The sequence below is a fragment of the Phalacrocorax carbo genome, chromosome 8 (assembly GCF_963921805.1).
Source record: "Phalacrocorax carbo chromosome 8, bPhaCar2.1, whole genome shotgun sequence".
Lineage (NCBI taxonomy): Eukaryota > Metazoa > Chordata > Aves > Suliformes > Phalacrocoracidae > Phalacrocorax > Phalacrocorax carbo.
The window spans coordinates 25211666-25238317 of record NC_087520.1 but is presented as its reverse complement, the minus strand read 5'-3'; the positions used below and the strand labels follow the sequence as shown (position 1 = coordinate 25238317).

General features: G+C 45.6%; 1 protein-coding gene across 2 annotated transcripts in view; it reads left to right on the top strand.

Annotated features, from left to right (window-relative positions):
* GNAO1 (G protein subunit alpha o1) overlaps positions 1 to 26652 on the top strand; it is a 146830-nt gene that overhangs the window by 31134 nt on the left and 89044 nt on the right. For both annotated transcript variants that reach the window (XM_064459282.1, XM_064459280.1), the window contains exon 3: positions 19838 to 19979. In XM_064459282.1, coding sequence (XP_064315352.1) covers positions 19838 to 19979 — 142 coding nt within the window. The remainder of the gene's footprint in view (positions 1 to 19837; positions 19980 to 26652) is intronic.

Sequence of the window (26652 nt, the reverse complement as noted above, 5' to 3'; positions counted from 1 at the left end):
GATAGGCCTTATTTTTAGCCAACCTTAAACTCAGCTTCTAAAACATAGCTTTATGCTCAGCTGTCTGTCTCACTCCCTGGATTCATGTTCCCCAAGCAGATATTTAGAGGACTGCTTTTCATTTTGACCTGGTAGGGATGCGTAATTAGACTCTTAGAAGTTACTTTTCTTCAACCACCTCGTGATGTTGCATAGGTGGGCCCCTGCAGCTGACCTCAGCTTATGGCTGAGTAGGAGGTAGGAGGCAGAAGATGCTCATCTGGGGTTTTGCTGCATGTTTGGTCCCATGACTTGGACCTGAACAAAGGGACCAAATGGGGTGAAATTTGAACCCCACCAAAAATAATTAATTGGTCACAAAGTGCCAGGATTTTCCCACTAGTCGCAGTCACCACCAAATTAAAATCCTGATTATTTCAATACAACTTGAAGGAGTTAAAATTTAGAACAGCTTAGGAAAGATAAATAAGGATGTTTCTGTTCTGGCCTTGGATGTGCATGACCTTGCCTTCCTCTCCTCTTGGTCTTAGGACAAACCAGATTAAGGAGTGATCTCTTCCAAGCAGTCTTCAGTCTTCAGTTTGTTAAGCTTGTAAACAACAGCAAGGGTAGAAACCACTGCAAGATGGATAAAGCTTAGAAATGCTGGGGGGATTTCCCTGTGACGTGCCTGTAAGGAATGTGTGCTAGTTCACAGGGCTAATTCATTGTGCGGTGCTTGTCTCCCAGTTCTCCATGCAGTTCCTCTTCCAGCCCGGTAGCTTAGGTCCCCTATTGCTCACCAAGGCCACCATAGCCTTCAGAAAGCTGGGTCCCCATGAGATGTTAGTGGGGACAAGGAGGGGGACCTTCCCCTGGGAGGAGGCACAGGGGCTCAGCCTCTGTAGTTCTAGCCCAGCTGTGAAAGCTCAGCAGTGTCCCTTCAGCCAGGCACCCCACACTACCTGCCCTTGTGGCAAGCAGCACTTTGTCACCCAGCCAAAATGACAGCATTTCAGCTTTGCTGTAGTCTGTCTTCTTACAGCACTTTGTGTCAACATTTCCTTTGCTTGAGCAGTGCAGGATCAGAGGCAGCATGCTCAGCAAGGGCTTTATGCTGGCTGCTCTTTTAGGCTGGAAAGAAGCCAGGGATCATCAGGGTTGGGGGGGCTGGTTTGTTGCTGGTCTGTTTGGGATTTTTTTCCCTGCTCCCTCACTATCCACACAAACCAAAAAGACTTTTGCAGTGGCAGCATTAGAGGCTGCTGCGTTTGAAGTGCTCTCATGCATTTGTAAAGGATGGCTTGTCTATTGGAAAAAACAGCTCTGAAGCAATTATAGGGATGCAAATGGAGAGGTACCCTTTCTTCTTTCATGGATTACCTCTGAAGCTCAGTATGGGGGAGGGGGGAAGACCACTAGTTTAGGAAAACAAAGATAGATTACAAAACTGAATGTGGCTGCACCTGGATTTAGTAATGAGGGATGCCATCAAAAATTAACAAGGAGCCTCATAAAAGCACCATATAAGACATGGTGTTGAGCACAGAGTGAGCGTGCAGTGGGCTGCTAAGTGCCCACATTGTTTTTATTGGCTTTCAAACTGAGATGTTTTTCCTAACATGATCTGGTCCTGCTCCCAGTGCTATTCAGTATTCTCATTCATATTTGGGGTAGTAGTATTAGAATAGTACAACTCAAGAAGAGTACAACTCAAAAATATGAGGGAGGAGCTGCAAGGGCTGAGGAAGATAGCATCAGAAACAGTGCTGCTGAAACAGCCTGGAAAAAAGTGTGAGGTAAAGCTCAGTAACAAATATAGAGATGCTGCATTTGAGAGGGAGAAAGTAGATTGTTCCAGAGCTGCAACTGTCCTGTATGTGCTTCACCCACGTTACCCCACGCTCTTATGTAGGTACACTTGGTACCAACCAGGTGCACTGCAGGAAACAGGCTCGACTCAGTGCTTTGGAGCAAGAGTCCAGATGTAAGCGAATGCAGCAAAGGAAACCTGCCCTTCCTGGCTACAGGAGCTGTAGCACTCCCTCGCTGTGAAATACCCATTATCCACTGGACATGTATTCAGGGCAAGGATGGCAAATGATGTCTACTGGTTATAGGCAGACTGCTGGGAAGGGCTTTTCTTTCCAGACTAAGGGGTATCTTTTCTGCTAGGAGGGCTTTATCTGTTCTTTTGGCGGTTCCAGCTGGATATGGAAAATCCAGCCCAGCTGCAGACTTTAAGATATTATTCTAGTACAAGACCTGTCAGGAGGAATGAGGCATTTTGGTGGTGAGTCGCTTATGCTGTGACTGTCACATGTGCACAGGAGAGTCTATGTTTGCCTTTGTGCCTGCTGTCCTTTCTGTATCTGGAAGAAGCAAGAGCCAGTGCAGTGTTTTCCATTGACCATTCAGCATTGAATATACCAATAATAGAACAGTCACATAGTCAGAGTTTAGGGGAAGGGACTGTGTCTTCTTCACAAGGGGTGAGCCTCTAGCACTCTGGGGACAATGCTGCTACTCACATAATGAACAGAAAGTGATGGTCCTCAGCAAGTTTCTCTAGTTGCCTTTGCTCTTGGCATAAAGCTTTGGTGCCCTTGGTACTTGTGATATGGGAATGTAAATGTGAAAGGCAGGTCAGAATTCATATGCAAAAGCTTCCTCTAGTTTAAGAGGAAAGGTCAGAACAAGTTTCTTCAACCTTCAGGAGAGTGGTGGGGTGAGGGAACAGCCATCTCTAGCCCATGGTAATAGACAAGCAGGTCTAGTTGGAAGCCAGCTCTGCAGAATTAAGATGCCCTCCCCCAAATCAAAATGAGGTTGAAGGGAAAAAAAGCTCTTGGAGGACAGGGTGAGATGCATTCAGACTTCACAGGTCTGATCTGTTCACTATGTGATGTAATTGATTGCACTGTAGGCATTGCCTTGGGAAGCCCCATTGCTCTTGAATCTTGGGAGGAACAAAACCCCAAACACCAAAGCTACCCACCAGAATCCACGTTTCTCTGTCTCACAGGACACCTGTCTTGTTTGCAGCACTTGCATGAGGACAGGATGCGCTGCCCAGACCATTAAAGAAAAGGATGTTATATAGGAGGATGGTAGGGCCAAGTTCTCTGCTAAAGCTTGACTGACATCCATGCTGCAGACCTGCAGCCAGATTCTTTGCTGAAGGGCTGCCGTGTTCAGCAAATACATGGAAGCAGGTCTGTATGCAGGTGTGAGCCACAGGTTTGTTTATTTTTTTAATTTCGCTGACCACTCTCTGGTTTTCATCCCCATTTTCTATATATTCCCCATCTGTTTCCTCCCCCTGTTGTTTTCCTGAGCATTTTCTAAGCCTGCTGCAAATCCAACAGCCCTCAAGTTCTTGTTGAACTTCTGAACCCACCCTGTTCAAGTGGGTGCTAAATCAGGCAGGACAAGTCAAGCCAGCTCTAATTCCGATGATAGCAATTGCGCTTTTGGAAAATAATTGACAAACATTCTGCATTTAGACAAAGCTTGTCTAAGGGGGAGAGAATGCTTATATTCTGCAACCCTGGTCTGCAGAGTGCCAGTGTTCAAGTAGGACATTTTAATAACATCCTTCGTGGACAAGTGTTTTGCTTGGAAACCTTTTTTCCTCCCTCCACTCAGACAATTGTCAGTGAAGGGACTTGTAGGGAACAAAATGGAATTAAATCTATTCAGAAAATTAGAACAATCTGCATTTCTTTCTTTCTGTGCTGGATTCATTACTAGCGGGGCTATAATCTGCACTCTTTTGCCTGAAGCACACTCCCACTCTTACCTCTTCACAGTGATACTGCTATACTCACAGATAAACAGGTCCCCCCTGAATGGCTTATAGCTCTCAGCCAAAGGCAGGCTGACAACAAGGGAAAACCAAACAAATGCATTCCCAGGGCCCAATCAAACTCTTCAGGAAGAAAATAGAAACCCTCATGGATTTCAGTAGCGTTTCTATCCAGCCCTTAACAGTCTCTTCGCTGATAGCTAATTTCACAGGGCCCAGGAAACTTGGGTTGTAAGGACTTGGGCTTCAAGTACGTTGTGTGTTTCTACCACTGAGCAGGCAGGTCAGGGAGCTTGAGCCCATGGTTCCCCCCAGTAGCCACACTACCAACCGGCTTCATTTGAACTTGGGCACTTTTGCTTTCCACGTGATGTGATTCCTTCTGCTGCCACAGGTTTGCAAGGTTTTATGAAACTGTGAGTTCCTGGTTGGGCAAACAGATCAGAGGAAGAACCCAAACTGCCAAAGACAGCGGCTGAAGGGAACAGGTTAGTGAGGGGTGACACTGAGCCAAGACTGACATTAATATTCACGCTCCAAGAAAAGGTGAGTGAGTAAAATGATGAAATATGGGGCAATTGAAAGACAAATAAGCCAGAAATTTGTATGTTAAGATAGGAAGCTACTAGTGAGGGGAGAAGGGAGATCTGAATTGAACGATCAGGACACCGTGTTGGTTTTGAGGTAGAAATAATCTTCTGAGAGGAGGCGGTTCCTGCCCCACCCCCAGCACGGGCTGGAGGGTCTACCTGCCTCCTGCCTACCTCCTGCTCACGCACCCATTTATCTTCGCCACTTCTGCTACTACTGGTACAACTTTCCATCCTAGCTGTTTAAACAGCTAGTTTCTTTTTATTTCTCCCACTCAATTCTTACATTCTTCTACAGCTGGGGGGCCCTGCTTTCAGCGGTAATAGAGTCACTATTGCTTTGAATTAGAACTTTTATCAGCCCACTGTTCCTGTAATTTACCATGGTTTAGAGTGATAATGAGGATTTGGGTATGTAAAGAAACCCTAAAGTACACACGGAAATCAACACAAGGGAGTGCAACTCTGAGCCTTGGGCATTAGTGACTATGAATGGGTGAGTGAGTGCTTAGCACAGGAAACCAAAACAGGGGAGACAAAAGCCACACATAATCTTCCTGGCAAATGCTGTTTATCTTATTTCTTTAAATGCCTGGAGAAAGAGAGCTTTTCTTTCCCTTTGTTGCTCTGTAGCTTGTGTTATGGTTTAGCCTTAGCTGTGCACAGTAGCTTGCATGACTTTGGCAAGGAAGCCATCCTGGCCTGGCCAAGTGTGGGACTGGGAGGTGGTCTGGACAGTCCAGGAGCTATGGGCATGAGTCCATTGCCCCACCACAGAAACCAGAAGAATCGAAGGACTCCTTTCGGTCCTATTGTGTCTGAAGAACCACAAATAAAAAACAAAGGGAGGGGAAGTTCTTTAAGATTAATGTTCTTTTTGGGTAAAAAGTGTGAAATGCTTCCTTGCCAGGGATAGTTTCTAGCAAGAAATATCAGCTGTGGTCACAAATAATCCTGCTGGTGGATGTGCCTGCTTTGAGTGGACAGCAGCATAACTGCACGCGCAAGTGGGGTGGAAGTGCCTTGGTTTGCTACCAGATTCCATAGCAGCGCGAGTGGTTTGTAGCATTCTTGGCTCTCAATTAGTGTTCACATCTCTAATTTCAGAAGCCTCATTCTAAGGAGGGGAGGAAATACATCAGAACTGTTATTTCTGCTGGCAACACTGGTACTAAAAATAACTACATGGATGACATTATGGAAGTTGTATTTGAGTTCGTCAATAGATAAAATTTGACTGGACAGCAGGAAATATTTCTAATGATGAAATGTGTTACACTATGGATTATTATTCCTGGAGAAGAGGTGAAAGCCTCATTGCCTGGGAGCTTTTAAAGGGAGGATTTAGGAATGAAGAGGAGGGAACAATCTTGCATCATGTCCTGATATTCTGAGTGTTTTGGTGTCCCTGAGAGGTATCAGTGAAGAACGACCCTAGAAACCTCACTCCCCTCAGCCAGATAAAGCAGCCCCATGGCTGGGTCTTGTTCCCAGGGTTGGCAGCAGCAGACTGGGGCTCCAGGGCCAGGTCCCCCCTTCAGAGGGCCAAATCCTTGGATGCACATGGGCTGCCTGCTGCCACATGTTTCCTGGCAGGAGCTGCTGAGGCCACAGCACCCCCAGACCAACAGCTTGGTTGGGCTGTGGTGGCGTCACATGAGCTGCTGCAGAGACCAACCAGATAACTTGTCCTGCTCGTGAGATACACTCCTGGCTGGCCTGGTGTCTGGACAGATAGGTCTGCCGCTGTCCCCCAAAAGGGATGGCACCTCCATGTGGCTCAGGCTTCAGGGTGTGAGGTGTGGGACAGGAACCCCTCGGGATGTCACAGTGTGCACCTCTGAGACTTCCCTCGCACTGTGGTTTGGTCCCAGGAGGGCATGTTGGAGCGGTTTCAGCATGTGCCACCTTGTAGAAGTCCCCAAGAGGCCAGGACACAGAAGAAAGAGAACAGCTGTGCCCCAACCTTACCTGGTCCTTGGAGATGCTCACAGAACATTTCACCCAGGGGATCCCTGCTCAGTTCATCAGTGTCCCTCCCATTTCCCCCAGTCCCTTGCCCCTTTCTCAGGCTCCTTTTTTGGTATTAGTTGGGATAAATGTGAATTCCAGCTCTCCACTCTGGTACCCAGAGGCAGTCCTGCCCAAGCAGCAACAACTCGTCCACCAGGCCTGCCCTCCCCAGCCCTGCCTGCACCCTGCCAGGGCAGCTGAGCACCATTTAGCATGAGTTATTCCATTTAACTTTGTCAATTGATTGGTTAATGAGCCACTTGTTTGCCTTAGGTTACTCAGCACTATTGCCTCTGCTTATAGATTAAGTGCTGCTTTTTATCACTCGTTTCCCCATATCCCATGGGTTGTAAATCTATTATATAGATATTAGTATAAGCTACAGTCATCACTTTTTAAAGGGGACACTGGTAGTGCTATTAAATGCTAAATCAGCACTCCCTTACCTATATTTCCCAAGTCCAGATAATCTTTGTATTTGGTTTTTTCCCACCAACATCTCCCAAAGGGCAGAGGTGCTTCTAGCAGCTTGCCTCCCCAGACCTCACAGTAGCAAAGCTGGAGGCTGTTCCTAGGACTCCAGGTGAAGGGAGGGAAGCCAGGCCAGAGAGGAGAGGGAAGGCCTGTGCTGTCTGGAAAACAAAAAAGCTTTGAGAAACTAATGAGATGTCCAAATGCCAGTAGTGCATCCACACTATGTGGGTGGAAAGAGAGAGTCAAAGTAGTCTACATTAATTAAACCTCAGCCTCTATGAATCCAATCAAACCTCTCCAGAAGGGAGGAATGCTTTACACCAGGGACAGTTAAATAATACTAGAGATAAGCTTAAACTCTGACGATCAGATGTGGAGTAAATTTTTTACAATGCAGATTTACCAAATATTGCTGGATGCTTTATAATGCGGTTCAGAGTCGCTTTGAACTGTGATGCGTCTTCTCAGATACCCTTGGGAAAGACTTATAGGCATTTGCAAATTAAATCAATAAGGAATTTCTCAACTGAAGATGAGGACATGGGGGATGACAAGGACTAATGAAAGCAGTAGGAGGAACATACTCATTTTCTGAGATGTTTGTCACAGCGGTCGCTTCCCATTATAATGGGCAAACACATTTAAGCATGTTAAATGCAATTCTGCTCTCAGTTATTGTGTCTACTTAGAAAGCTGGTGGTAGCTTGCTGAACCAGAACTAGCCCATACACCCAGTGACACTGCTTGCACCATGGCTCCTGCTGCTTCTGCCAGTGTCTGGTGGCCACCAGGCAGTGCAATAGCAAAAGATGATGAGGAAGAGGTGCCAGGCATGCTCTCATGGGTCTCCTGAGAGGCTCCCTTCCCAGCAGTCTCTGCGCTGTTTCTTGGTAATGCAGCGCTCCTGGGGCCCCCATTAACAGAATATGGGTCTGGCAAGGAGAACTTAAGTGCTGGCCTGGCAAGGAGAACCTAAGTGCCAGCCTGGCTCTAAGCCAGGCTTTGAGATGCAAGACAACGTCTGGCCAGGGTACCCCAGACACTTGATTCTTGATTGCTTCCTTCTCTGGTGGCAGGAGCTGCCAAGCCAAAAGCTGACGTGAAGCTCTAGGAAAGTGCAGGGACCCGTGCCTCACCCAGCGAGCATGGGAAAGGCTGCCTCTATCCCTAGCCTGGGGGACAAGAGCACCCTAAGGATCCTGTCAGGCTGGCTGGGTCACCCAGGGATGCAAGGGAGCTCCTCTGCTTTCTGCCAGTGCCCAGTCCTTGGTCCACTGATTTTATAGTAACTCTCCCTGTTAGAGTCATGTCCTTCTCCGCTGCTGCCACTGAGAGGTCACGGTTACAAAGCCCCAGCTCACTCTGCAGAGCAAGGACAAATAATTATTTGTGGTCTCTTGGCAGTGGGTGTGTTCACTGTGGCATATGTTTGTATTCTTCCACTACTCAGTACGGGCATAGGAATATTTGGCAGCACACTGCCTCCCAGTTCCACCTGGTGAACCAGCAGCCTCACAGGGAGGCACTGACTGGCTGTCCTGGCTCAGAGAGATGGGGGCACAGAGAAACACACAGAAGGATCCAGAGCAGAGCCCTTGGTGTCCTCTGTGCCAAGAAATGCCACAAGACACTGAGGATGCCTGAAGTCTTCAAATCCTCTTTCAAACAGTGTTGCATTGGAATAGCTTGGCTGAAAAGCTTGGGGAAACACTGGGCAAAAATTGTTCCTTCATCCTTCTCACGGCAGTTTTAGGTGGGCAACTTGGAGTTGAGGCAGGGCCTTCCCCAGTGCCATGTATAAGGTACCTCTCTCTGGATGCATGTGCTGAGTTAGAGCAGTCAAGGTCTTGTCCCCACTGGTATTTTCTAAATATCAGCTGCATTTGAGAACCCCCAAAGGGTTAACATTATTTGACTGAATCCTTGTGGCAGGTGTCAGGGAAAAGCCATGCATTTGTCTTCCCTTCAGATAACCTGTTCTCTGAGTATAAGTGTAGAAGTTATGATTTAAATATATCCAAATGCATGTAATTAATCACAAGTGCAACATACCTCCTTCCTGTTGTGAAACCTTATTGACAGTGTGGGTGGAATCTTAAAATACCATATCTGCCACATTTCAGCTCAGACTCTTCAGTTTGGAAAGCCTTAACAAAGCCAGCAGACCTGAGCAGCCAGGCTTAGGTTCAGACCCATCACCCGGTGTTACTGAGCACAGAGGCCCAAACCAAGCTTTCATCACCTCCTGTCTGGAGATGTGTCTACCTCTGCTCCATCTGAGCCGGGTTTCAGCTGTAGGCAGATATTTCTATGAGGCTCCATTAAGTACAGGCAGCAGAAACTTTGCAGCCTCACTGCAAGAAATACCACAGTTAGGAAGGCAAGGCAAGGTTTGTTTTTATGCTGCCTGTAGCAGCAGGAGCAACAGGTCGAACCGCTGTTCCAGGACTTTTATCACATCTACACCAGACCTCCCCATTTTGATTGCAAAATTTTCCATCAGTGGAGGATCCATTGCAGTCTTTGGGGCTTTTTTTCCCAGCAGCCAGCTACTCTCCCTTGGACTGTGATCTGGGGGGTGTGGTGCTTGATTATATCCTCTAATGGAAAGGCAGCACATTGCAGAACTGGGAACACCATGACTCAAAGATCTCCAAGCTGAGATTAGTGGAGGTTAATGTCAGCTTGGCAGCATACCCAGGGGCTTGTGGCAAGCACACTGCTCAGAGATGGAGACCCTGAGCCGTAATCATGCCAGGGAAGATGGACAGGATACAAGGAATGGCATAATTGCTCTTTCCAGAATTGATTCCTTCTCAGCGTAACATGTTAAAACATCAGAAGTACTGAAAAAAACAACCCCATCTGCTACCAGAGCTAATCAAACACATCAATTATTGCTTCAGAAAGACAGTTGCTTCTGGATTTGATATCCCAAAAAAGAAAAGCTGCTTTAAAGCATCTTTTTATTTTAGCTGAGTGTTTTCATGACAGCACACGATTCCTAATGAGCACTAGTACAGCTAGGACACACAGAAAAATACATCAACTGTGCAAAGATCAGCTCTAGGCACAGGGGACAGAACTCTGAATCCCAATGGATTTCAGTAGAACTGGGGGGCTTTGTAAGCTGGGTTTGTCACATGAGGGCTAGGAACGGGATACATCCTACCAAAGCCTTGCTTTGATACACAGAGTGTCATGCACTGACCCTTAATAGCTGAGTAAAATACACAAGGTTGCTCTATTCTTATTTTGAGATTTGGTGGTGGTACTTGGTTGTGAGGATGAAATGCAGGGGTGATGAAGAGGCTGTGTATTGTCCCTTGTTTCCTCTATTGTCCACAGAATATTTGGTTATGGAGGGCAACATCTGAAAAGGTTTTGAAAGGCAAAGTCACCTTCCAGCTATCAAAACACTTCAGATGAGGCAGATGGGAAACCAAAAATATTATTTAGGTTTGGGCAGTAAAACTGACATTGAACCCATTTGCCTCATTTTTCAGGCTTTGATGATAGTTAATGACGGCTTACAGAAGTTGTAAGTGATCTAAAAAACCCATAAAAAGCTGCTTTGTGTCCTTGTTCAGGGGATGAATTTAACAAAACCATTACAGGGCTTTAAAACACTGTTTTGACTTTCTAGAACCAGCTGTGGGATGATCCAGCTGCAGCTGGATCCCCCTTGCATCTAAGAGAACATTTAAGAGGATTAATCCCAATAATTTTAATTCAACAAAATGACTTTATGTAACATTACTGAGGAATTAATGAGAATTCTCTCATATGGGGCATCACCGGGCTGGTGGATTTTTTTTTTTCCCCCAGGGGAACTCAATGGTCTCAGGCAGAGTGTGGACAAAGTAGATTGACTAAGAAGCACACTTCATGGGATCAGCAGATAGGTCACTTGGAGCAGGAACCCTTTTTCCTTTGCTGAATTATTATTTGGGAACGCGCAAAGAAGAATGCAGCTGTCAGCCTCCACTGGTGCTATTTGAAACCCTTTTGGCTCCGAGGCTTTTTCCACAGAAAAATGCAATCTCATCTAATGCAAATGCTGCTGCAGGAATCTGTATAGTCCAGCTGTCTTTTTTAAATCGAAAAAAATCCTGATATAATTGTTTTTGACTGTGTTACTTTGCTGTTCTTACTGAGCTGAGCAGGATGCATATTAAAGCTAATTAGGTGCTTGTGGGGTATTCAATATCTGATCTTAATATTAAAGGCCCCAGGAGAGGACACATTATCAAAGTTGGACAACTGCAAATTTTAGTAAAACCAAACTATGCCAGCGGCCTGACATTGCATAAAACCCAGCCCTGCTTGGTGTGGGATGTGGGGGTCTGGGGCAGCCTCTGCCTTCATCTCTGCCTGCGCCTTCTGCTTCTCATCTGGGCAGATTTGGCTTTGGGGAGCATAAGAAACTGATATGGAGCAGCAAGAAAGAGGGTCTGTTGTATTGCTTCCATATCAGCAAGTCTGATGGACTTTTTTTTTGCCCCTGACCGCACCCCTATGCCATCATCCCCTATTCCCATGCTGTAGAGGAAGGGTCTGAGGTTTGGTTTTGGTACTGAGCTGGCACTGGTGGTCAGCTCCTCAGCAAGCCTATATCAGTGTACCTCCACTGGCCAGCATGCAGCCTAACCTTCACGGGAACCAATAGCTCCCTGTGAACAGGGTGCTCATTTATACTGTCATTAGCAGCTGGGAGCAGAATAGTGCATCTGGGTACTCTGACTCCTCTGGGGACCAGTGGCCAGTGGTTTCTGTAGGAATACAGCTATCATTAGGGTGACTTGGGCGGGTAAAACCACTTTATGGTTGACTCTGTGCACAGTTAGGCTTGGTGTGGATAAGGCTTATCCTCATGTGTAAGCCACAGGATGCTTAATCCTCCTGACTTTGTGTTGTTAAATTTCAAAGGATGACATCCCTATCAAGTTTGGATGGAATACGAGCATAGGAGCTGGATTTTGCTCTGCCTGCTCAGCCTTGCCTTCTTTTGAAATATCAGTAGTGGTGTCTTTCATTTATCAACAGTAATTAATTACCTTCAGGGTGCAGTAGGCTGTTTATGCTCTTAAACCTGTTTTATACACGCACTAAAAAACCAGAGTATTTCACTCCACAGCTTCCTGTTAGAAAATGTAAATGCTGAAACGGTACTCAGAGCAAAGATGTGAAGGGTCATTGGTGCCTCCCAAATGCAGGGGACAAAAACCAACCCAGACTCCACAGTAATGAAGGACAAGTGGCAGGGTACTGAGCATGGAGTCCAGGAAATCATCTCTCCTTTCCTCTCCGGCTACAGCGTGCAACCAAAGTGAGGACCACCCCTCATGACAGCCCAAAGCCAAAATGAAGCATTGATGTAGAACCCAATTTAAAAATAATAGACTAAGAGCTGCTTCCAAAAAGCTACAGGGCTGCAAGGACACAGCACTACATTGGGAGTTTTCTTTAGTGAGCTTGTTTCTGGTTTTGAGCTGTATTAAACTGGAAAGGAAGAGAATTCTGCATACATTTTATATACCTGAAAACAAGCCGAATCAAAGGTTTTCAGGGAGATGCAGTATCTGGCCCCTACATGTCTAGAAGCTCATCATTGTTGGCTCAATAGCTCCTCATCTACAGGCAAAAAAATAACATGGTAGCGACATCCATTCTGAGTATACATGAGAGTTTCTTATAACATCATTTTCTACCTTTTTGGCCAGCAGTTAGGGTGCAGAAGCATATGCCTAGCTTTAACTAGACCTCATGAAGGCATCACTTACTTACCAGAGTTGGTATTATGCACAGATTTATCTGCCTTAGAGGAGCAAGAATGTTTCTGCCCTGTACAGGTCCATGAAACTTCTGCAGTTGATTTGAATAAGCTTGACCATTTCCAGAGCTGTAGAATTTGGCAGCATTTCAATCGCTTGATGGATTTGCCTATTTTTTAACATGAACCAGCTGGTTAGTTAGAATAACGTCTCTGCATGCAAGAAATACTTTGGTGTTAAGAATTCAGTTTTGAGTGACCAAAAGGTATTTCCTCCAGAAAGGAGATTTTCCCCAGCTGGGAGTCTGTCACGGGCTCCATCAGTATTTCTTGGACTGGTGTTAAAAATCCAGGTTGAAAAAATTATACTTTTAAAAATGAGCTCTGTTTGCAGTTTTTAGATAACCCTGACTAAGGAAGCTGTTTTTCTTTTTATAAAAGTGGGCATGTAGGCTAACAGTCATCTTAATCTCCATCCTGGAGAATTTCTTGTGGGAATAGGATGTACAACATGTCATTCAAGCACAGCCAGAGTGGAAGAAGGAGAGTTTTGAGAGATTTTCACCCTGTCACGGAGGTCTGAACTGTACCTTTGCAGTATTTGAAACACAAGGTCATAGGCATCTGCGTTGATTTAGTTTAACATAATCCAGGAGTTTTTAATCGCATTTCAGGCCATTAAATGAGTGAGAATAGAATCACTGGAATTTAACTTCATAACTCCCCTGTAAACAAACTTTTTAACCTCATATCAAGATAAAAATAAATTTAAAAGTAGTTGATTGCCTTTAGCAAAAGATTTTCCATCAACATTTGATCAACCCCTTCCCTACATATTAAAGTCAGATTTTTGCATTATTATTTTTCCCCCTTTGCAAAAAAAGCTTACAGAGTTTTCTTCAATATTAGGGGTTTTTTTTTCTTTTGACTCAAGCTCTGCCCAGTCTCACCAGAATAACCTTGATTCTGGTATTAAACATAATGGATTAGTTTTGAAAGAAAAAGAGGGGAAGAAGGAAGAAAAAAGATCAGAAAAGTTTGCTGAGCAAGAATAGATTTGTATGTGTGTTCATTCCAAAATACTTCACGTAAATTCCACCTTGGATCAGTCTATACTCTAAACATATATGGATGAATGGGAGTGTCAGCAGCCTGAGCACAAATGCATCAGTGGGCAAATGCCAGTTGTCCCTCTCATGCCACCTCCCTTCTGCCGTGGCCCAAGTGATCTCCTGCAGCTGCGATTAGCACTTTACACCCTATAGCATCTCATGCTGTTTGCATCACCTGGAAGGTTTTCCCTGCACACATTGTCCACGTGGACTTCAGCAGCTCCCCATACGGACAGAGCACTCAGGAGACCTGAGCTTTCCTGACATGGACAGAAATACTGCAGAGGAGAACACAGCCACCCAGGCTGAAGCGGAGCTGTGGGTGCTACGCAGGGTACCACTGCTAGCCAAAGCCAGGTCAGCTCCCTAGGGCCCTGAGAGGTGAAACTCATCGCTGTGGCACAAGGCTCTGTACAAAAGCTGTGCAATGGCCTTTAGGTACATTAATTTGTCCAGATGAAGGTGAGGAGCGAGGACTGCTCTTACAGGAACTGGACTGTTCATTTGCAAGGTATTTGCTTGCAGTACACTTTGAGTGTAATAATCTCCTGGTGATTTCTTGCCTGGTTTTATTCAAGCAAATCATTGTAATTTTAAGGGTGTGCACTGATATGGGAAAACTTCATTCAGCTGGAAACATCTTGCTGACTGAAAGTAAATCACCTTAGGTAAAACAGAAACAGTATGGGATTTATTTTCTCTGGTAGGCAACTGGAAGTCTCCATGTATGTCTTTTACAGTGATGCAGACAGTTTAAAGCCATGCAAAGTTCCCTGTGTTTAACGTTAAACATTTCAGAGGCATTGGCGTGATGTTTTGGAGTGATGACAAAGTGCAGGAAATGAGGCAGGGCTGTGTCAGTCAGGAAAAGAGAACCTGCATGCAAAGCTGTGAAAGAGATGGAGGATATTGAGCAGTGGAAGGAAGAGGGGGAGCAGGGCTGTCCACAACAGGCTCCACTGCTGAGTGCTGTCATCTCTCTCCCTCTGGCAGGAGAAGGGCAAGTTTTGTAACATTAAACATCTTCAGACCAGCCGTGTTTAAGGAACTTCTTACTACATACTTACAGGCTTAGCTGGCGCCATCTCAGAAATACAAACACTTCTCCATGAGAGCCCTTGGAGGGCAGGTGAGGTACCAGAAGACAGGAAAAAAATGTAAACATGGAGTCTATCTCTAAATATAGAGGGAGAAGAGAGGAGTAAGAATTATAGATCAGTCAACTTCTACAAGCTTTCAAAAGAATTACCTATCAATCAAACAATTTGCAAGCACCTAGGAGACAAAAAAGGAGATGAGTGGCATCCAGCACGGACTATACAAAAATGAGGCACATTAAACTAATCTCATTTGATTTCTCAGCAGAAGTAGGAGAAGAATAGTTGGTGCCATATATAGATTTTGGGAAGGGCTTGACACGGTCCCACTTGACTGTCATAAAGTGACCTGGGAAAACAGTCTAGATAAAACTACTTCAGATCTTACACAAAAATGGGTGAGTAGCCCAACTCATTCCTAAAGAATACAGTTACCAGTGACTCATGGTCAGAGCAGAGAACTCTGTCAACCAGGACTCTGCAGGGTATGGCAGGGTTGATTTTCTTCAAAATTTTCATCAATGGCCTGGATTAAAATGCATAATTATCCCTGGCAGTGACATGGAGCTGGGAGAGGTACTTCAGCACACCAGAGGATGATCTTGGCAGTTTAGAGAAGTGATGACTGAGTCTAGTGTGGGGCACTCTGCCTCAAGGAGGAGGACCCAGTTGGAGAAGGTGTGGGGAAGAGTCATTGCAGTTACTAAACCTGGCTTACGTTGGAAGGGCTGGAAGCAAAGCGCCAGAATAGTTTGTCTGGAACTGGAGCAGGGAGCGGAGGGAATTGTAGTCTCTGCCTCAGGACGTTTTCAGGCTAGATGGACAAGTATTCTCCTGCAAGGAGTGACCTAGGGAAACTGGCTTATTGCTTGGATCAGCCCAGGCTGAGATCCAGCCCTGCCATGCTGGAGCTGTTGTGTGCTTTGTTCAAAGCTGCCGTTTCACAACTGCTGGGGCAGCGTGTGTCAGCAGCGACATACGGCAAAATTATCTTTGGCTTTGCCTTTTTAATACATTCATTTTGTAGTGACAGGCTGAAGGCATGTAAGTGCTTTGTTGAATGGAAGCCAAAGTGAGCTACTACGCAGAATGCACCCCCTGTTTCCCAAGTATTTCATTTATTTTGTAATTAAGCAGTAATCACTGAGGCACTGGGCGCTTCTTCAGGATTAATGACTTGCTGGGGGATGGCAGAAGATCGGATCTGCAGTGGAGCCATTTTCCCCAGCAAATACCTGTCTATTAATGCCATTCTAAAATAAGTATGACAACATAACATGCAAACATATGGGGTTTGCTGTTACAGCTGAGAGATATAGAGCAGGCATTTATAGGTACATTAGACAAACAGGTTGATTCAGTTGTCTCTCACCATTCCATTCAGAGCATGGTGTTTCATTAGCCACTTGGTGAATGAAATGGCTTTTTAGTTGCTCAGAATCTCTTTTAAAAATTACAGCATTGTCTCCCCCCTCCACAGCCAGCAGGGATCCTCTTAAATCCCTTTTCTTCATTTGCCCCAGAGAGAACCAGCTCAGTGTGGCAAAGAGGAACCTGCCTGCAGCTGTTTCCTTTGTATTTCAGACACAGGAAAGAATACAAGCCATTTAGAAAACAGAGGATTCACATCTTTAGTGCTAAAACCCCCTCTGTTCCCATTAATTTGCAGGTTGGTTAAGGACTAGCCCACCCTGCCTGAACCTTTAAAGACTTCCCAGTCTTGACATACTGCTCAGTTCTATTAGTTCCTACACTCTGTGCATTTTTAATGGTCACAGCTCACTACAGTATCCAAATCCCACTGCTTCTTGGGTCCTGCGGCACACAAGCTGGCTCAAGCCATCCCTGTAACGATATACCTCCCAAGAGTGTTGGAGCTTTAGATGTCCTCTAGGTGGTAAAGCACAGTAGTAGGCAAGAAGAAAAGTATACTCCAAATGGCTGAGCAGTGGTGTGAACATTTCCAAAGGACTATGGAAGAAGCTGCCACAGGAGTTGAGCCATCAGATCACCAAGGCAAGCAAGAGGGAAAACATTTGCTAAAAGCATATAGGGCAATAAACCAGTTCATGGTGTCCTAGAAGGCTTTGGAATGGCACTAGTCAGTGGGGATTTGCTCATTCAGATATTAGGTAATGTGGTAACCGCAGGGTTGATTAATCTAGAGGTACTTCCTACAGCAAAACTTCAATACTGGCAGCCGCAGCGCTGCTTTCAGTCGCCGTGGCTACTTTCCTGGAGAGATTGCACAGAAGAACAATTGGGTTGGTTTTTTCTCCATGGTCTTTTCTGTCCCCTTTAAAAGTAATGCTTTTATGTCTGCACTTTGAACAATGTCAGTGTGTTGCCCAGTCAGCAGTATGTTCACTGAGGGATACCAGAACCACTCTCCATCACTTAATTCTGCCCCTTCAGCACAAGGAGCCCTGTTACTTGATACGGAGCTTACTGGCTTGGAATATTTAGAAACATGGAGTATTTAGAAGTGAAAATGTTAAGCAACAACTTAATGGTGCAAGGCCAGAGATGGTTTAAACTCTGAAGAAGACAAAAGCTCACCTCTTTCCTCCCACAGCTGTTCAGCCCTCTTTTTTTGCCTAGCTGATGCCTGTCAGTGAAAAGCAGAAAAAAAGCCAACCCAAGGTGCGGGCACCACTCAGATCTCCACCAGCACAGTCGACGGCTGAACCAAACAAATTTCACCTGCATCCTCTTCTGTCCCTTACGCTGCCTGTTGTGCCTGTTCCTCTTCTCACCCCATTCATATTCCCCTCTTACATTTCCTTCTCTTAGTTGCCCCAGAACCAAAATTTAGTCCTCTTTGCCTCAAAATCCAACCCTGTGAGCCAACCAACCAGAAAGAATCCATTATTTCTGGTGATGCCTTTGCTAACCACCCGCCACCCACAGCACCCCTGCTCTGCCAAGCTTCTTGCTGTTGTGCTCATAGCTGGGGGGAACTGGTGATGTACAGTCTTGCCTGATTTCAGAGGGGATTGATGCAGATCCTTGTGCTTTGTGCAAGCCGTAACTCCAGGTTTGACTGCAACTGTTGACAAAGAACACATTTCCCAGTTCAGCAACTTCTCTGAGTAACAGTAAATGATCCATGAGATCCGGTGCTGACACAAGGCTCTGCTAGCCCCCCTCCTTCCCCATTACTCAAATGCTGCTGTTCCAAACCTCAGCACAAGCACTGGATTCACACAAAATAAAGGCTACAAAGTACAGGTTCTGCTATTGCCTGTAACTCTTAATCAAATTTAAAACAAGCTATAGAGAAAATTTTGACAAATTGGCAAGTTTGAATTTACTAAGTCAGAAGGGTTTTCATTCGCTCCTGCTCTTCTCAGCTGAGGCGAGACAAGCCAGCAGCCCCTCGTACTGTTTCCAGCATGCCGGCACCATTCCCCCTTCCTGGAGCTGGGGTACCTGAACAGGGCGGTCTGCCCAGTTCCTTGGATCAGTCGCTTTAAAATTTCCTGGACACCAATTAATTTGAACTACTGCCTGTCTTGGGCTGTCTTTGCTTGTAGTCATATTTTTCCAGGACTCAGAGGGTGTTTGAGCAGCTCCTCCCAGGAGCCTCAGTGTTCAGTGATGAGTGAGTGACGGTTGTGGTGGGGAGAGCAGAAAGTCAGTCGCTTGTGTTAGAAAACCTTTCCATGAGCTTCATGTCATGGGAAGTAGATCTGTGTCTTTGTCAGCATGTTTCTATCAGCCTTGTTCTTCATGTAGTCATTTGTTAATAACACGGGGCTGGCATCCAGCCCTGTTCTCCACCACCATCCCAGCAGTGTATCTACTGCAAGCTCACTATGATCCCCACTAGCACTCCCTCTTCCCAGGGGGGTGCCAGCAATGGTCAGGACCATGGTTTGCATGCATCTGATCTAGCAAAAAAGGAAACAAAAATCCTGTTATAGACAGGATGCTAGGTTTTATCAGTGACCAGATCTGTTACTGAAGGACTCTCTGTTGTCCAGTGAGATCTGAGGATGAGCAAGCAAGGACCTCATTTTGGCTGAGTAGATCATCCTCGCTGACAATATTTAAGAGACAGGATCGTAACTTATGTCTTCACTGGCAAGAATTATTGTAAAACACAGGTAGCTCTGCAAATCCTGTCTGTTTTCTAGACACACCGAGGCTTAGTTCTTGAGTTACTTAGAGATGAAGTTATAGGGGTCAGTATTCTGACCTGAGCAAGGGACTACAAGAACTCGCTCCATCAAATAGTTCCTTTTGCAGAGTTTAAAAGGGACTAAAGCACAGAGCATCTAGTGTGCAGAGCTGATAGGACTGTGGGTCTCCTTCCCATGTTGCTTCAGGAAGGGGTAACATAGCATGCCTTTAGGCAGAAAAACTTCCAGCACTGTTTTTAAAGGAGGGGGAAGGAAGGAGGAGGTGTGAAGGGTTGTAAATACTTGAAGTGCTACACAACTAAGTCAATTCCCTTATCCATGCCTTTGTCCCCATGCATGCATGACTATTTAAACTCTGGTCTCTTTTGTAAGGCACCCCAGGAGTTACTATGAAAAGGACTAGGCAAGGACTAGGGTTTTCTACCACTTGTTTCAGTGCTTAAGATTTGATCTGGTCATTGGAATCATTGAACATACTTTCATAGACCTTGACAGGAAAGATAATGTAGGACTTAGAAACCTCTTCACTGTGACCAATTAGCACGTGAACACGAGGCTGTCCAGGCTCCAGCCTCCAGCGTTCACCATTCAGTTGGTAGGGAGGTACTGTATGCGCCAACCCTGCACAAAACCTGCTTGAGAGAGAGCAGAAGGGATGCTAATTCCAGGCACTGGGCTCAGACACACTACTGGTGAACAACCAGAAAGGCTTAAAAAGAAATGCTGACTAAATTAAGTGAATCAAGCTAGCAGATGTGCTCTTCAATAGATCACAGCTCTCTTCTAAACATCTCCCCCACTGAAATTACATTCTCAAGAGGTTTTTGTCCTTTGCATTTTTTTCAGGATCATCCACGAGGATGGCTTCTCTGGAGAAGATGTGAAGCAGTACAAGCCAGTGGTCTACAGCAACACTATACAGTCACTGGCAGCTATTGTACGTGCCATGGATACCTTGGGCATTGAATATGGTGATAAGGAGCGACGGGTAAGTTAAAATCACCACTGCTTGGGTACAGAGAACTAAGCACCTGGAGACTCCAGAGCACAGACAGGAGGGTTCGCACAGTATGAATACCTTGGAGGGTAAAGGAGGGAGTGGGGAAGACTTATATCACTGTTGTATGCCTATGGCACATGCAGTTTGTGCAACATAGGCATAGGCACAATTGCAAATGGCGTGCCATTTGTACACCTATGCTAGGAAGTGTAGTCCTGGGGGCCTCTGTGTTACAACAGCGACAACCTTGCATGCCCTGGCACTAGCCAGGCCAGTAAAAAAAATTCTGTTATCTAGGAACAGCCTAGATGGAGATACTGTCAGTCTTGGGGAAACAGTGAGAACATGTCCTGTCTACAGACTGCAAGGAGAAATGTCTCAGGGAGGAGTCTTGCTGCTGTTCAGATCTCTTCTACCACCCTGCTAATATAGGAAAGCTTTTTGAAGTAACTTGACTTTTGCAGGGGCTTGACTGGCTTTTACTCACACATGCCCCGTTCAAGTGTACCCAAACAGCAATTTCGCTTGCAAACAAGAGGAGGTTTTACTTCACTGAGGTTTATATGGAGAGGGTCTTAGGCTGCAGTGTTAGCATGTGTCTTATCAGAATAACTATGTGGTGTCTGGCAGCCTTCTCATGCCACACACCTCAGCCAGCCTGTCCTTTTACAGTTGCTACTCTGTTGTTACTTTAACTGGCTCCCTATTTTTAAACAGTGGCTCCTCTGTGAGGTGCCCCTGCCAGCCTGTGTGTCTCCTTTTTGCATTTCTGACTCAGTCCAAGCCCACACAGAGAAACTCTGAGCCCTAGAGGAGTCAAGACCACCCTTTTTGCATGCTTCCATCCTGGAGAAAGTAAAACTACTTGGTTTCACTGGAAATAAAATAATTTCAGATTAAAGACCTGGTAAAGGCAAGTCTTGTATGCCACTGAGTTTATCATGACTATTTTTAGGTAACTATTGAATGACAGATGTACAACATACTCCAAACTCCTTATCTGAGGGTTGATAATAAAAGCATTCACTAGAAAGGGTGCCAAATCCTGCAGTCGTGTCACTGTATGAAGAGGTACCTTATGTCTCCCAATTGCAAAGGGATATTTTGATTTCTTTGCATCTAGGGATTTTTTCCCACAGGAACTCTAAATCCTGAAGACATTTCCATCCTAAATGTAGAGGTGATACCATAATGGAGTTCTTGTGAGCTTGCCGAGAACTAATGCTGATGGCTTTCAAACTGAATACATTAATCTGTTGATTACTCGGTGACTCAGCTCTCAGCAAGGCAACGTATCTTGTCTCAGCTAAAAACCTATGCCCAAGCAAACAGAAACAAATCATTCTCCATGTCTGATAGCCTGTCTGTGGCAGACAGCTTTAAAATGTAAAATTTATTTTCTTTCTTTAATGCCTGAAGTCCTAATTCAAGGAGGGAAACTCAGTACTGCTTTAGTGCCAGGCCTGGCAAAGTATGGGGTGTAGAGGGCAAGAGCTGTTATCAGGATTGCCAGGAAGGAGAGATGGAGTACTGGGCTGCACAAAATGTTGCATCTGTTCATATTCCTGTGGAAAAGATGCCAAATGTTCCTAGGATCATACTATAACGTGGGCTGGAAAGGAGCTCAGGAAGCATCTAGCCCAACCTCCTGCTCAAGCAAGGTCAGCTCTGAGGTCAAACCAGGTTGCTTAGGGCTTTATCCAGTTGGGTCCGAAATCCTCCAAGGGCAGAGAGTGTGCAGCATCTTTGGGCAACCTGGTCCACTGCTTTACTGTCCGCATGATTAAAAGGTTTCTCCCTATGTCTAGTGTGAACCACTCTTGCATCAATTTATGTTTTATGGCAGTAGGGATCCTGAGTTACGCCTTGCAAAGTAAAAAGCAAGTTAGATTAAGTTCTCCCCTACCTAGTTTCCCCTAAGGTATTTAGTCCTAGAGGAATTGCTCCTGTCTTGCAATGCTGTCATGCTGACTGTTTAGAGACAAGCCTGCAATAAACCACTATAAACCAAACAACAGTCTGGGAGGGCTGATTCAGAGTATCTTCTCCCTTCATAGATGGGAATAATATTCCTTCATCCAGCAGTAGGTGGAGGGGAAAGAAACCAAGTCTCTCAGGCCATGGTCTTCCATTTGCTCCTTTCTTTTAGACAACCTCCACAGAAAGTTGCTGGCATTAGTATGAATTAGTATTTATTTTAATCTTACAAAGAAGCACATGGCTTCTGCTACCCCGCTTTTGTTATTAATGCACAGCTACTATAAAGAGGCCATTAAACAGGCGATTTGTTCAGTATTATGCTACATGGTTCATCCCTTTTCAGGCAAAGCTTTTGTATTTCAAAATTCATTCCTCAGTCAAGGGTTTCCAATGTAAATCTTTTAGTGGGGGATTTTCCCCTACTCATCACTTAAGCCCTCAAGAGAAGAGAACTCAGGAAGGGGAGCTGGGGCCGTGGCTGCTTAAGCCTGATCCAGCAGCAGAAAAGGAGAGGGCACAGGCCCAGGACAGGTTTTTCCAGGGGCTGCTTACAGCTTCCCTACCCTGACTTCACTGGAGATGCATCTGCCCCTCCAAATGGCACCCTGACAATGTTTGGAGAAAAAAAAATCCTTCCCTACTTAATAAAAGTGAATGAGATGATTTGTGCTTTTGTTATTTAGGTAAAATAAGCAAACCTTCTCTCACTGTTCTCATTTTTCTCCTGCCCAAAATTATATCTCCAGTATTTAGTCTAATAGAAGCGGAAGACTGAGGGAAGAGTCCAGACTAAATCCCTTAGCTTTTTTCAGTCAAAGTGAGATTAATGTAGGAAATATGAGCTAAAAAAGCAAAATAAATCACGAAAAGCAGATGCTCCAGGTCTCGGTGACCCTCTCTGCTGACAAGGACCTGTCCCCAGGTTGAGAACAAAACAGTCTGCATGTAGGATTTCACTTTTATACATGCTTCTTGTTCAGGGGAGTGGGTTTTCTTGCAGGCATGCCTGGCTCACGAAAGGTTTATGGGCTGCGGGCAGCACCTAGGTCCTTGTTTCCTGTCCTTCAGCGCAAGGAGGCAGGAGCACATCCTGCCAGCTCATGGCACGTTATCACCGTGCACAGCCTGGAAGGTCAGTCTGAAACTCCAGAAAAGCTGTGCAAGTGCAAAGTCATAAAGCCTTTATGTGTTGCAAGGGGGCAGGTGAAAAAGGAGCTGTCAGGGAGGAGACAGGAGCCAGCTGCAGGAGGAGCAGCATCCATGGGTGTTCCTCATCTCCAGGGCCACCACTGCGCTAGGTCCATATCCCTGAGTAGCCAAGAGCAAGGGGTTACATGAAGGAAGAGGGGCAGAGGCTTGGTGTCACCAGGGTACTCACAACTCTCCACCTGGCACTGGAGAGGCACTACTAAGGCACTACTCAGTCCTTACCCTTATAATCAGATTAACAGGCAGGAAAGAGTCAGGCCGTAACTCGTACCCTCTGGATTAAACAGTTCGCTGAAGTGCAAATATATTAATAAAGGAAGCTCCTCACGGATTCCCTTTCAGTGTACCCAAGCAGAGCAAACGGGAAATAGAGATTTAAAGCCAGGAATCTAGAAGTCAGTACAAGTGTTTGGATCTGATCAAGCAGGAAGGGCAGGGAAGTGATGGAATTTCATCTCTTCATCTGAAGAGCCAGTTCTGAAGTCTGGCTTCAGAAATCCCAACCAGAAGGAGCGTAAAATCTCTTCCTCAGTGGGTCAATGCTGACTTCAGAAGCTGCTTGGAAATGCAGCACCTGCAATCCCACTCCGGCGAAATGCCAGAGGCGCAGCAAGACTGGGGGGTCTGGGGGTGCCCTCAGCTTGGAGTGGTCCTGGGCAGCAATGAGCCGGCCCAGGCAAGCACGCCGCCCTATGTACGCTGGTATGAAAACAGCTGTAGAGCGTGTTCATATTAGCATAAACCAGACAGAAACAGGCAGAAATTGTTCAGAAATTACTCAACAGAGAATCCCAATATCAGTTGCGTGGCTCAGATACAAGTGTCTGAAGTGGCAGGGTCACAGGTCCAGTGCTTGGGGTCCAGAGGTGGCAGGTGGTGACTTTCAAATTGAACATTTTTTCCCAGTGGGAGTCTGGAAATTTCTCTGCTTCAGCTGTGAAAAGGAAAATTATAAAGCAGTAAAGTGTTAAAAATTTTTGATAGGGAACCTTTTTCTTTCAGGCTTTGTAGAAAAATGTGTCTGTGATGACCTTATGCTGCATACAGTGTGTAACTCCTGAAATGTGAGCTAACCAAAGATGTTCCTGGAACATTTTAAACTACTGGCTAGAAATATTAAGAAAAAAATCTGTTTAGTGTAATTGAACAGCCCACCTGAGGCAGCTGGCAAAGGGGGCCACATGCACTGGAGCTGCGTCTAACCTGCTTCTGAACAGCAGGGTGCATACAGAAACCTGGTGCCTCCAGCTCATCCCCTCCACATGTGCCAAAGACAGTAGCATGACTGAAGGCAGTGGCAGGACCAGGGGTGCAGCTGCTGTCCCCTGCTGCCTTCCAGTCGCTGGAAGGGAGAAGCATGTGGGAAGAGCTCTCTTGTAAGACCTGCTCCTGTGTAACTGGCTTTTTCTACTTGTCAGCTCAAGATATTTGTGGATTTTACTTCATTTCAGGCAGGTATCTGTTTAGACCAGCTGGCTTCTACTGCATGTCCCTAACCCAGGCTCTCTGAGAAATGGCAAAAAGCTGCTAATAACTTTGGGGAGGGCAGGCAAGGTTAATCAGGCCCCACCATGCTGGTAGGAGGCCTCTGTTTGCTGACTGGTAGCTAATGGGGTGATCTGGGGGATGGATGCGGGATTCCTGGGTTTCTGATGCTGCAGTGGGGATATGGCCAACCCTTGCTGTTCTGCTGTTATAAATAATGGGAACTCCACCGCGGTGAACAGTAACTTAGGGCTGCTTTGTAGAGGAACACGATGGAGTGGGAGAAAAGGGAAAGTGGCATATGGGGGACATTAGCTACCCCATTTTTGCCTGGTGTCAACATTTGTCTGGATGTCCAGCTGCAGCTGAAGTCAGCTTGCTCTCTGCATGGAATAGCCACAGCATACATATAACCATTCCTGCTATACTAGGTAAGCTGGGTTCATCACTGTAACAGTGCTGGACAAATATTTCAGCCTGCCCTTCACTAAGGTGTAAAGTTTTGTCACTCTTCCATTAAGACCAAAAACATCTTTCTTGTTCATCTCCCTCTTTGTCCTTCCATGAGGTGCATTTCAGTTACCATCATTCATGTTTTTGAGTAGTGGAGACAAATGAAAGGCAGGGCATTTCTTGAGAGGTGGGAAACATGAAACAGAAAGGAAAGCACTTATTTTCACAGCCTGCCTTGTTGCCGGGGAGATGGTTGGCTCATTCAAGAAAGGCTTGTTGTTGCTGGCTGAGATGGCCCGTGTATTGCGAATTGTTGCTGCAAAATGAGGCAGGAGGAGAAAGAGGGAGAGAGCAAAGAACAAGGGAAATCCCAGAGTGAACTCTCTGTGCATGGTGCATGGTGTGTGACCCACCAGCCTCGCTGCGTTTATTCTGGAGTCTCTCTAAGCAAAAGCTCCATCTTCCACATCCCACTAATGTATCTTCCTCCTTTGCCACCTTCCAATCTCTTGAGTCCCTGAAAATATAAAAATCTTTCCCTAATAAATGATCACAGTAAAGTAACAACAGAGTGTGAAGACAGTTTATGACAGCCCTTTGCATCAACTAAAAGAGCCTGAAATAGTCTATTTCCGTGACTTCTCTCTACCTCTTAGGGGGAGTCAAACTCAAAGATGTCCCAGCCAGGTTGGCTGAGACCCTCAGCCGGACCCAGGAGACCTTGCTTTGCTGCAGCAGCAACAGCACAGCTTGACTCTGCGCTTCTGCAAAGCTGAAGTCATGTTCATCAAATCAAGTTGATGACATTCGATGATCTTCATATAGCAAAAAAGATCACCCCAGAACCAGTGTCTGGTTTGCTGTAGTCATGCTACTAATAAAGAGAGCATTTAGAAGGGAGACAAAATAAGCTTGTGTCATGGCTATAAACACATCATGGCTTGCTCTTGCAGACAGAATTTGGCCTAGTAGAGCCATCCAATTAAATAACTAGGCTGTAGGGTTGGAGGTTGCCAAGTCTTCATGTAGAGTTTTACTTAGGCTAAGTTTGTCAGTCTGTCCTCCTTTCCAACCTGGGTAATTACAGTAGGAAACTGGCCATTCATTGAGGGCTAAAATGTGATCTTAGCTCTGGCACCGCACCGATTACAGCTATTTATAGGGCAGCAGTAGTGGTGATGAACAACAGTCAGAATCCCAGTCTTCTGCAAACATGTAACAGTGCTTGTGGACAGGAAGAAATCCTGAGTTTATGAAGGAGAGAGATGATACCAGCCCTGAGGAGAAGGGGAGGAACGGGGACTCAAATAGAAATAGCCTAGAAAATATAATAGCAGTGGAAACAGCTAGGTGCTCTAAGCAAGCAACTGAATTGCACAGGCACCGCTGTACCCAAAGGCAGTATCAGCTAACCTTTCTTCCAGCAGAAGACTATCAGTCAGTGATAGCTCTAAAATCCAAAACTTCCCCAGGGTGGCCCAGTGTACCCATTTTTAGTTAAAATTCCTAAGGAGTGAAAAAAGGGCATGTGAAA